This window comes from Hippocampus zosterae, chromosome 5 (assembly GCF_025434085.1).
Source record: "Hippocampus zosterae strain Florida chromosome 5, ASM2543408v3, whole genome shotgun sequence".
Taxonomy (NCBI): Eukaryota; Metazoa; Chordata; class Actinopteri; order Syngnathiformes; family Syngnathidae; genus Hippocampus; species Hippocampus zosterae.
In genome coordinates this window covers 18095387-18108321 of record NC_067455.1, presented here as the reverse complement: position 1 = coordinate 18108321, position 12935 = coordinate 18095387, and the positions used below count along the sequence as shown (strand labels likewise).

Below are 12935 nucleotides of genomic sequence, written 5' to 3'. Positions count from 1 at the left end.
CAAAAACTGACATCATTGTGTCACCACATGGGCTCAGGGACAGCTTAGAAAATTAATGTCAGTCAATACAGTTCGGCACTACATCCGTAAATGTAACTTAAAACTCTACTATGCAAAGCAAAAAAACATTTATCAACAACACCCAAAAATGAGTCCGAGCTCATCAAAGATGGCAAATTGGAGCAGTGTTCTGTGGTCTGACAATTCCACATTTCAATTGTTTTTGGAAATTGTGGATGTCATGTGCTGCTGGCCAAAAAGGAAAATAATATAAGTTCAAAAGTTTTTTTCATGGCTTATTTCATCAAGACAATGTCAAACCACATTCTACATGCGTTCCTACAGCATGACTTGATAGTAAAAGAGTACCAGTACAAGACTGGATTGCCTGCAGTCCAGACCTGTGTCCCAATGAAAATTTATGGTGCATTATGGAGCGTAAAACATGGCAATGGAGACCCAGGACTGCTGAACAACTGAAGCTGGAAAGAATTCCACCAACAAAGATTCAAAAGTTAGTGTACTTAGTTCCGAAACTTTTATTGAATGTTGTTAAAAGAAAAGATGATAAACACAGCAATAAACATGACGCTGGCTTAGCTTTTTTGGAACGTCTTGCAGCCATAAAATTCGCTAAAAAAGTAACATTTATCAGTTTGAACATTAAATGTCTTGTCTATGTAGTGTATCAATTCAATATATGTTCAACATATATTGAAATTACACAACATGTTATGTTGTGTATGATGATTTGCACATCATTGTATCGTGTTTTAATTTATCTTCAACATAATGTCTTGAATCGCGACTTCATTTGAATTCGGTTTGTAAAACGAGCAATTCATAGATAGGTAACGTATATTAAATAAATGAAATTTAATCAAACATACAAACAATTATTTCACAGTACCAAAAAAGATAAAAAGTATTAGAGATATTTATTTTAATTTCTATTTTTTGGGGGGACAAGAAAATTTGATAAAAGATTTATTGGTAAGTAATAGTTCAGGTCAAAACAGGATTCATTGCAGCTCAATGGGGGTGGGGTAATGCACTCTTCCGGTTTGCAAACAGCCCTTGAAAAAGAAGCAGAAGAAGCAGAAGAAGAAGCAGAAGAAGAAGCAGAAGAAGAAGAAGAAGAAGAAGAAAAAAAGAAGAAGACGAAGAAGAAGAAGAAAAAGAATAGAATCGACAAATTTACCTCACTTTTCCTATCTTCCTACCTTGACTTTATGGCCAAGTCAAACATTATAAAGCGACATAAAATTGGTGTCATGCAAACACGGAAGCACAGGGGTAGCATTTTGTCTAATTTTCTTAATGCGCCCCACTGTGGTCACATGTAGTAATCACATGTGGTGAAGTCATTGGCGGCAACGGCCCGCCAACAAATACCCTACATCACGTCATGATAGTTTGTTAGCTTGAGGAGTGTGTTGTGAGTTTCGTGTAGCTGCATTTGCAAACATGTTTGTTGCACGCAGCATTGCAGCAGATCATAAAGATCTCATTCATGATGTGTCGTATGATTTTCATGGCAGGAGAATGGCGACTTGTTCCAGTGACCAAAGTGTCAAAGTAAGTTAACTCGATTTAGCCTCAGTAGCCTACTTGACTGTAGCCTCTTTTCCAACACGTTGCGCGTACTGTTGAGTTTACTTAGTTGAATTTGCTAATTTGTCGACAGACGTGGGCAAGGCATTTATTTTCTGCGAGTTGTGGCGTTTTTGAATAATGTGGCTTCATCGGAAATAGTTGGGCCAAAATAGCATACATGCAAGGTAATGCTGCACACGTTGTAACGGAAGAGTTGTCTGACCACAAGTAACTTCGACACACAATACAATGTAATTTTATTTATATAGTGCTGTCACAACGGCTGCAGATGTACCAAATCGCTTTTGAGAACATTGTATTTAAGATGACAATAATACAACATGTATAAAACTAGCACATAGGTAATAGGTGCAAGACACCATATAGTACTATGTGACCGATAGTGATTGACAAATCTATTATCAATTGTAAACACTTCAATATAACCCCACCACATAGACGTGTTAGATATTACAGTGCTGGGAAAAGAGGCATTGATTGTCTTAACTCGGTGACAATCTTTTTTCCCCAGGTGTGGGACAAGAGTGAGAACGGAGATTGGCACTGTACTGCCAGCTGGAAGGTATGAACCGGCTGTGTGTTGTTCGTATTCCAAAATAGAAAATGTGTATTTCTACAGAAAGTCACATGAAATGTGCACACCGAAGCACTTCTTATTTTCTGCACTCTTTTTTATGGATCAATGTATTTCGATTGGGGATACACTTGACAAGTTCTTCTCCGTGCTCACAGACGCATAGTGGATCCGTGTGGAGAGTGACCTGGGCTCATCCAGAATTCGGACAAGTTCTTGCTTCATGTTCCTTTGACAGGACAGCGGCTGTTTGGGAGGAGATAGTAGGAGAGTCAAATGACAAACAGAGAGGACAGAGCCATTGGGTCAGTGCCACACCAGAATATTGTTTGACTCTTGCATGAGTTACAAATGACATCCCTGAAGGGAAACATAACATTTACTTGAGAAATTCACAGTTGCAAATAATTCCATATGGGCTTGGATTAACAGTTGTGCATCTGTCATAGAGTTTCTTGTCAAACAAGCAAGTCATGTTACAAAAACCTTTTGACATCTAAAATGACGACAACATTTTAGATTTTAGATTTTATTTATGCGTGTATAAAAAAGCTATGGTGTGTTGCACTTATGAAATGAATGAAGTGTTACGGAGAAAACAGTATTTTATTATTTACTGAAAAGAAAAAAAATAACTGGGAAAATTAGGCTTGGTTGAAGCTTCCATTTAAATATAATAATCACTGTTAATTTGATTCATCCTCAAATTCCTGAAATTAAAGGCAAACTAAGATTATTTGCCTCTAGAAAACCAAAAATGCCATCTGGTTCTGTGTTCATTACGGTCACTTAAACGATCGTTAAATCAACCGTTATTCTTGACTTCTTTAAATGCTTTCACAGTCAGAACAGTCCAAGGAAAATGGAAACTTCGATGTGGCCTGCGACAAAAATTAGTTTGACACCCCCGCTATCCACAATCATAAGGTGTTATCAGTGGGCGGAAGAATTGTTTGTTTTTAACATAGTTCATCATGTAGCATTAAATTGTTTTGTTCAGAAACCTTTGTTCTTGGATGCATGGTTTACCAACCATGGTCGAATACATCATAAAATTTTGGCGCCAGGTGTCGCACATTGGTAGTTGGGACATACATTTCAAGCAAACAACATTTTATTTTAACACACACGCACACACACACGCGCGCACACACACACACACAATATCCATCCATCGAACTCTGCGCTCTGAGACGGGCGTGATAACCAGTCGATCACTGTGCCGCCTATATATAGATTTATATACAGATATTAGTACATAGCTCTGTATGCATACGCATGAGCATTCAGTACAGTACACCTTCTGTACTTCTATTTAAAACTCATTCAGTGGCAGCCATTTTCAGACCCTTCTTACCCCACCACGTGATAAAATTTGTAAAAATACATAAAGACGTACCTGGGATGAAATGCCTGGATACTTTAAAAAACATGAAAAAATGTCCCTAGCATTAAATGATAAATATCTCTATGCCTCTATTTACGGGACAATCCTTTTGAATGACTGAAATAAAATAGAAAGCAAAGTGGCAACATTTATTGATATGCAAGTAATAATTTCAACAATTGTTTTAGTTTGACAATTTTCTGATAGAATCTGTATGGTGCACGACTAAACTTTCTCCCATTCATTTCTCCTAGATAAAAAGAACCACACTTGTGGACAGTAGAACATCAGTGACCGATGTGAAATTTGCTCCTAAACACATGGGCTTAATGCTGACCACGTGTTCAGCGGACGGAGTTGTGAGGATCTATGAGGCTCCAGACGTCATGAACCTGAGTCAGTGGTCCCTGCAGCATGAAATCTCTTGCAAACTCAGCTGCAGTTGCATTTCTTGGAACCCGTCCAGGTCAGAGCAATGTATTGTTGAAACCTAAAGGTATTGTGTGTCGTAATTGGCTCGAAACGTTTTGTATCTTTATTGTTGATGCCTTTTCAGGGTTGTCTGTCTTTGATCCCAATCTGAGTGGGAGTCAGGTAATTTGGGAATGCGACTCTGTGTAATGCCGACGTCTGACTACACGAATGTCGCGCGATTTTGAGCTGACAGACGTGTTGCAGACAAACGTAGTGTCTCGTAGCCAATCTTGGGTTGTCTTGACGTGTCATACCTCGTGTGGTGTGACTTACTCAAAAATTGGTCATGACCACGATGACTAAGGTTCTGGCACGCAAAATTCTTCTCGCCGCATAGCGTGACATGTGCTACGTCGCCCTTCGAACCGTTCGTCGGCATTGACCAATAAGGAAGACTCTGCCCTCCTCGTCACAATCTGAATCAGGCTGCGCACAACAGGTGCGCTCAAGTCTCTCCAGCTGTGCCACAGGGGAGGGGGTCGCGTGAATAGGAATCCAGCAAAGACATTGACATTGCGCCTGCAGCTGCAAGGCTAAGACCTTATCGGGGGAGTAGTGTAGGGAGAAGGCGATGGGAATACTCACATCCATGTTTTTTTCTGATCCAGGGGAAAGTCCAGATAACAAAAGGCTGTCTACAATTTCAGACAGCCTTAAATGTCTTTTAGCGCGTGACTCTCCATGGCGTCAATCTGCCGAATATTTGGTCAATCAATTTCCAAAGCGTCCATCTTCCCCGAAAGCCAGAGCAGAAAAATGTACAGGGGTCAGCCTGTTCAAGTAGTTCATGCAAGTGCATCTTTGACGAATGTCGTCAAGCAAATTTTGTCAAGTATGGATGGTCTACATACGCAACATGATGCGTCTTTTAATTTGGGTTGCACACAGGACAACTGTCCCCAGTGTTATTCTACTTTTGTGATACCAATAAAGCAATGTCAAACATGACTGCATCTGTCAAGACAAAATTGAACTGACTTTGGACCTTTTTAATTGTGGCTCTGTTCTAATACATCAAGTTAAATCGTGTATATCTTCACTCCCAACCAGCTCCCGCGCCCACCCACCAATGTTTGCAGTGGGGAGTGACGACAGCAACGTGACGTATGGTGGCAAAGTCCAGATCTATGAGTACAATGAAAACACAAGGTAAGGTTTCTCTCTTTCTCTGATATGTCACACCATTTCCAGCATAATCAATTGATTAACTCCTAATTTAACTAATGTAACATTTTTTTTCTTTCCAATGTGGAAAAGAAAATATGCCAAAGCTGAGACTCTGGCGACCATCACAGATGCAGTTCATGACATTGCATTTGCTCCAAACCTGGGACGATCCTTTCATGTCCTCGCCATTGCAACAAAAGATGTCCGAATCTTTAAGCTTGTCCCTTTAAGGTGACTTATTCTGTGTTTTTGTTTGTCTTTTAAAGTTGATATGTTCATGTGTGAGTCACAGATATGCATTGCAACATTGCACTGGGCACTTAATTGTTGTGCATCTTCATTTAGGAAGGAGAGCACCTCGACAGGACCAACCAAGTTTGAGGTGCAGATTGTCGCCCAGTTTGATAACCACAACTCCCAAGTGTGGCGTGTGAGCTGGAACATCACCAGCACCTTGCTGGCCTCTTCTGGGGATGATGGCTGCGTGCGTCTATGGAAAGGTTAGCGCCTGTTGAGCATTGCCCTCCTGTCTTTTCAGTGCCGGCTACACTTAAGCCAGCCCTGCACCAAGCGACGGCATGCCACCGAACGATCCAGTCACAATGCGTAGCGTTCTGCAATTAGTTTCCATGAATTGACGACCATCTGCAACTAGTTTGGCTGCATTTTCGGTGAAATGGATGGTCACTCATTGAAACTGTTGATATTGATTTGCAAAACTGCTTTTAGCCAGGTTTGTGCCAATTGGACTGCCGAACTGCACATGCATGCAGTGAGAGCCACTGCCTCTTTTAGTTGCACCTTCATACAAAGCAGCGTATATTGTAGTAGTCTTTAATCCCTGTGTTATGGTTTCCTTGTTTGGGGAGCATAGTGTTAAAGTTTTGTTTTTTTAATCACAGATTGAATTGGTGTGATCACATGAGATCACAATTTACATGGAGAAAATGATCATGAGCATCCGTATTAATTAAAATATATATATCTATATATAGATATATAAACAGCAACCTTACATAATTTTGGGAATTAGAAATCTATATATATATTGCGCGTCGTCCCGCACGCGGTCTGTCCTTCCGTCTGTCCCTTTTCAAAACGTACCTACTTCACCGTGCCGCTGCGCGCCGCTCAGGCAGTGGCTCACTACGATCGCGCGGGCATCTTAGCGAAAAAATGTTGTCTACCCACAAGCATTGCAATGAAATTGTTAGTTATTTAGTAGAGCTAAACATCTCTTTATTTTCGCGATAAGCAATGAAGATGAACAAAAAGTTGAACCAAGCAACAACACTTTTGTGGTCCGAAGGCCCACCTTACCAGCCTTCCGCAGGAACTAGCTGATGAGGCACCCGGAGGGCGGCGAACCAGCTAGTTGTAAATATAAACACTAAAATTTTGTTGTGTCTGTTGAACGCAAATGAGCCATCTCTTGTTTTCCCATTTAAACTTGGAAATTGAAAAAAGGAAAATGAATCGTTATCTGATCTACTATGTGTTTATTTAACACAAGCTGGGAAACAAAATAGTCATAATTTGGTAATCTCAAACTTGCTCTGTCTTGAAGCTGAATAATGTTCTGTGTATATACTTCTCTCTCTCTACATATACAAACCAACACACACACACACACACACACACACACAATGTGACAACAGTTTGGAAGCTCGGGTCATGCTCAACTGACCCACACGTCATGAAAAGGTGACAAATGTCATAATTGTTTGACAGGCCCTATGGTGTGGAAAGGAAAGAGCAGCAAAATGTCAGCAGAAAAAAAATGCCTTACACTGATAAATATATTGGAGAATCGCTGAGCTCAAGCACAAACTCCTTGGAATTGCCACAAATGCGACTGAGACCGACATGCAGAGCCATGTTTACTCAGCGCCATGTGAAATTGTTTTATCAGCATGCATTGTCACTCGACCTCATGTTTAGTGTGCGTGCATGTCACCAGATGGACTTCTGGTCACATTATTAGTCACATCATGGCCTGCAGTGTGAATGCAGCCAGAGTGCTCTTTCTGTAATGCTTCCAATTAAGATTTGACACTGATAATTTTATCACAGTTTATCGATACACTGTTTCAACCTTTGTTTGAACATGATGTCAGTGACATCCTTTTGTAAAAAATAACCTATTGATCCAGTATTTTACCACACATTGAACTTATTTTGGAAAGTGGCATGTCATGAGCGTGTGGGCCTGTCTCTTGCAAATGAGGCACTTCGAACCCTGGTTACTCTTCATCATGGCCCATGCAGAGGACGACTTTCCTTACCGCAGCTGCCTGTGATAGATCTTTGCAACGTGGCATGGTTTTACTTCTCTACCAGAGCTACAATATTTCACTGGGCAATTTGTATATTGGATCCATACATGCGCAACATGCAACAGATGTTGACAGTGTTAACAGTGTGTTAACTGCTGGCAGATTGTGTCCATTGTTAGTGAATGTTTGGAATACGGATCCAGTAGGAGGTGCTAGAAGGCTAGACTGAACCTTTCTTTTGCTTTGGAAAAGGTGATTACTGGACACTGCCTTACCACTGTTCATATTCTTCCACAGCCAACTACATGGACAACTGGAAGTGCACAGGCATCCTGAAGGGAGACGGCAGCCCGCTAACTGGTTCATCTGGTCAGCCCACAGTCATGAGAACTGTGGTGGGCTCCTCTGCTCAGGCCTCCCAGAATGCAGTAAATGGAATTTCCGCAGGAAGGTAGGTGGTGTGGCTTGCCTGACACCACTCACCCATCCCAACCTGAGCCAGTCCCAACTGACAACTCGATATGCCTCACACTGTCTGGGACTCTGACCTCCCACTGACCAAACTCCTGGAGCCAAACTGCACTCATGCAAAGAGCTTGGCTTTTGCGACTTTCCAGCATAAAGGTTGTTGCCATTCAACCTGTGCAAACAGGTGTTACATCTTTTTGCTGTGTTTTGACATAAGTGTTTTTGTTTTGTACTGATGCTTGTTAATAATCCCATGCTTTGATTTTGCAGTGTACTGGGGCTAACCACCATGCAATGTCAACTGAATAAACCTGTTCATATAAGTTGTGCCTCTTATTTCTAAAACAAAAAAATGTATATGAAGTAGTGTGTCATAGGCGAACATCCAACATTGATTCGATGATTAATATATTCCATTAGCCATTGTCCCAACCTTTCAAGATTTGCAACCTCGGAATTCGATTGACTCCGACAAATCTGACTGAAACCGAAAAATCGAGAATTAAAAAATGCCTCCAAGTTATTCTCGGAGCTCGAACACCCGGACATTTATGAGTGGTTCTAAAGATAATGTTTTTAAATTTTTTGCTGTATAATTTTCTTAGCCATGGCCCGAAGACAGTTCAGCAGCAAAGAAAAAAGGAAAGTGGTGCGAAACACAGTGGGCTTGAGGAAGGTTTAATGGCTGCTAAAAGAATGAAAATGGTGTGTGTGTTACAGATCTTGCTCACCAGTATCGTAAGGCTAAGTCAAAAAATTTGATTTTTTTTGGGGGGGGGGGGGTATAAATACAGGGTGTGCATGTTTTTACATAAATACGAATTTGCTGTATTTGGAGCCTTTTTTCATAGGAAATCATTTACATGATTTGCTTTGAAAAAGTGTTTCGGAGGATGAGCAAATCAGACTTTAAACACTTCACAAGAAGAAATTATGTTTTTCTAGGTTGCACTGTAATGCTAAAATGTTGTCCTTGATATAGCTCAACATTTGAATTGCAACTGCTGACATCTTGACCACCTTCCTTACCACCACCTTCTGCACTCGCAGCAGAAAATACATGTGTCAATGAATTTCATATGAAAACAAACTCTTGTTGTTACTTTTTTTTTTAAATATAGATAATGTCATGAATGTCCAGATTAGATGTATCGTCTCATGATATGGTCTTTGGATCACACGCAACATATTTCAGTGTATCTAAAGTTCACTCTCGCAAACCTGGCGCATCACTAACCTTTGTCGTATGTGTGTATTTTCATTAAATGTTCTTTAAATATATAAATTCTAAAAATTTTCATTCTAAAAAATTAAATTTGCAAGCATTTTTAAAATATGAACATTTCAGCTCATTTTCTAACTGCTGACAATAGATTATACTGTGTGTTGTATGGCAGATTGAAAAAAGACCTTTCCTTCTAAGAGCTGCAGCATCTTGCATATTACTAACCTCTCTTCTGTGATATTATTTGTGTCATTACGCATCCTGCATGAATGTTTTGTGTCCGGGTGTCTAATTTTGTACTCATTGTGTCTCAAAGGACATGACAAATACTGCAGTGTATATCCCTATACCAGTGGTACTTAACCTTGCTCGAGGTACCGAACCTAACCACTTAATATGCACATTCACCGAACCCTTCATGAGTGAAAAATAAAAACATGATTTTTTGGGGGGAACAAATTCAGGGCATTAAAATGCATTTATTAACAATTGAATAAAAACAAAATACAATTTCAAGACATAAGTATACGTTTTTTAAATTGAGCACAAAATGAACCATTCAGTGATCACCAAGTGGGCGTGTCATAACTAATTGACATGTTGAACCTCGGTTAAGAACCACTGCTCAATACCAGAACTTTAGTAATTCTTAGACAGTATGTGACTTCATTTTCTTTTAATGCCATCTCTACTTACTTCTGTTTGTCCATTTTCCATTCTTGTTTTTGTCTCTTGTCATTTGTTGTGACTTCAGGTATTTTTTTCCGCCTCTGGATCCCCCCAGAGCTGCAACCGGGCATGGTCACCTGCTGCCTCCCCCCTCACTCATAGAGCACTATGATGTTGAGCACAATCAGCCTCAGCAGCAGTCCGTATCATGCAGACTTTCCTCAAGATCATTGGTGTCCTTATCCGAGTCTGACGGGCAGTAACTATATCGATTGCATATACGTAGGCCACAAATAAGGAACGATGTAGTAGGCGAGATGGGTCGCACATATGCTTCAAACTGAGATTTGTATTCTTGTCCTATACCTTTTTTTCTTGTATATACTGTATATACATGAAAATAAAGTCCAACCCAGGTGTCAAATTGCCTTATTATTGCTACCAACAATGCTGCATCCATACTTTTTCTCTGTCAACTGTTTCAAAGGTAAACTAACTGTATACAATTCAGTTACAGGATGTGGATTTTTTGTTGTTGACAACTCTGATTTATTATTTTTTTTACGGAACTTGCTGCTCATTGCAATGTAATTTTAAGGAATTATCGATGCTATTTTTATGATGTAAAAGATACCAATATGAATTGCAGTAGGCAAAGGATATCTTAATCTTAATCTTTTGTACACAACACACTTCAGCTAGCATATTTTCAGTTGGATATAAGGCTGGCTAAGTCATTCAGAAATATACCTGTATGTTTATATGGCCTGTGTGTGTGTGTGTGTGTGTGTGTGTGTGTATATATATATATATATACGGTTATTATACGGTTCGTTTATCGCGGCTTCAGTGCATCGCTGATTTTTTCAAACATATTCATAATTTCTTTTTTAATATATATATAGTTTTTTAATCCGCAAAAGGTCCGCGAGAAGCAGCAGAGTCAGCAAAATAACAGCGAGTCACACAGAGCAACATATACAGTACTAAATTTATGTTTACTGGATTTTGTTATTCATAAATTAACCTAATTTACACATGTTTAAATCTATTAGTATACAGCATTAAGTCATTTTAATTACTTCAAAATTTACTTCTACATGCATTTATACCATTAAATTTGGGCTTATAAATATTATGTACAAATATAAATATTATGTACCTATATGGAGGTCGCGACTTTGCATTTTTGTTTATCGTGGGTGGTGTTGGTCCCCATTAACCGTGATAAACAAGGGATTACTCTATCTATCTATCTATCTATCTATCTATCTATCTATCTATCTATACAGTATATATATATATATATATATATATATATATATATATATATATATATACAGTGTATATATATATATTAATTCATTCATTCATCTTCCGAGCCGCTTGATCCTCACTAGGGTCGCGGGGGTGCTGGAGCCTATCCCAGCTGTCTTTGGGCAGTAGGCGGGGGACACCCTGAATCGGTTGCCAGACAATCGCAGGGCACACAGAAACGAACAACCATTCGCAACCACACACACACCAAGGGACAATTTAGAGCGTCCAATCAGCCTGCCACGCATGTTTTTGGAATGTGGGAGGAAACCGGAGCACCCGGAGAAAACCCACGCAGGCCCGGGGAGAACATGCAAACTCCACACAGGGAGGCCGTAGCTGGAATCGAACCCGGTACCTCTGCACTGTGAAGCCGACGTGCTAACCACTGGACTACCGGGCTGCCCTATATATATATATATATATATATATATATATATATATATATATTAAAAAATCCTCATCTCACCCCTCGGGTGGTGTCCGTCCCTCATTCAGCTCGGGTCCTCTACCAGAGGCCAGGAAGCTTGAGGGTTCTGCGCAGTATCCTTGCTGTTCCCAGCACTGCACATTTCTGGACTGAGATGTCCGATGTTGTTCCCGGGATCTGTTGCAACCACTCATCTAGTTTGGGGGTCACTGCCCCGAGTGCTCCGACCACCACAGGCACGACTGTCACCTTTACCTTCCAGGCTCTCTCCAGCTCCTCTCTGAGCCCTTGGTATTTCTCGAGTTTCTCATGTTCCTTCTTCCTGATGTTTCCATCACTTGGGACCGCTACATCCACTACAACGGCTTTCCTCTGCCCTTTATCTATGATCACGATATCTGGTTGGTTCGCCATTACCATCTTGTCAGTCTGGATCTGGAAGTCCCACAGGATCTTCGCTCTGTCATTCTCCACCACCTTCGGAGGTGTTTCCCATTTTGACCTTGGGGTTTCCAGTCCATACTCCGCACAGATGTTTCGGTAGACTATGCCAGCCACCTGGTTATGGCGTTCCATGTAGGCTTTCCCTGCCAGCATCTTACACCCTGCAGTTATGTGTTGGATTGTCTCAGGGGCCTCTTTGCACAACCTACACCTTGGGTCTTGTCTGGTGTGGTATATCTGGGCCTCGATGGCTCTGGTGCTCAAGGCCTGTTCCTGAGCAGCCAGGATGAGTGCCTCTGTGCTGTCCTTCAGGCCAGCCCTCTCTAGCCACTGATAGGACTTCTTGAGATCAGCCACTTCAGTTATGGTCCGGTGGTACATCCCGTGTAGGGGCTTGTCCTCCCATGATGGTCCCTCCTCCAGCGCCTCATCTTCTGTTCCCCATTGTCTGAGACATTCTCTGAGTACGTCATTCGTTGGAGCCTTCTCCTTGATGTATTCATGGAGCTTGGATGTTTCATCCTGGACAGTTGCTCTCACACTCACTAGTCCTCGGCCTCCTTCCTTTCGGCTTGCGTACAGTCTCAGGGTGCTGGATTTGGGATGGAACCCTCCATGCATGGTTAGGAGTTTTCGGGTCTTAATGTCCGTGGTCTGAATCTCTTCCTTTGGCCACCTTATTATTCCTGCAGGGTATCTGATCACTGGCAGGGCATAGCTGTTTATTGCCCGGGTCTTATTCTTGCCATTGAGCTGGCTTCTTAGGACTTGCCTCACTCGCTGGAGGTATTTGGCCGTAGCCGCTTTCCTTGTTGCCAGTTCGAGGTTGCCATTGGCTTGTGGTATACCGAGGTACTTGTAGCTGTCCTCAATGTCTGCTATTGTTC

At 41.1% G+C, this 12935-nt stretch overlaps 1 protein-coding gene across 1 annotated transcript; it reads left to right on the top strand.

Moving 5' to 3' along the window:
• The first annotated feature begins 1162 nt into the window (after nt 1–1162).
• On the top strand, nt 1163–10281 carry seh1l (SEH1-like (S. cerevisiae)). Its single transcript, XM_052065590.1, has 9 exons — nt 1163–1578; nt 2129–2179; nt 2350–2496; nt 3833–4044; nt 5103–5201; nt 5310–5450; nt 5565–5719; nt 7793–7946; nt 9943–10281. Exons 1-9 carry the CDS (start codon nt 1468–1470, stop codon nt 10118–10120), a joined length of 1248 nt encoding a protein of 415 aa, XP_051921550.1. The 5' UTR covers nt 1163–1467; the 3' UTR covers nt 10121–10281.
• Nucleotides 10282–12935: the final 2654 nt, after the last annotated feature.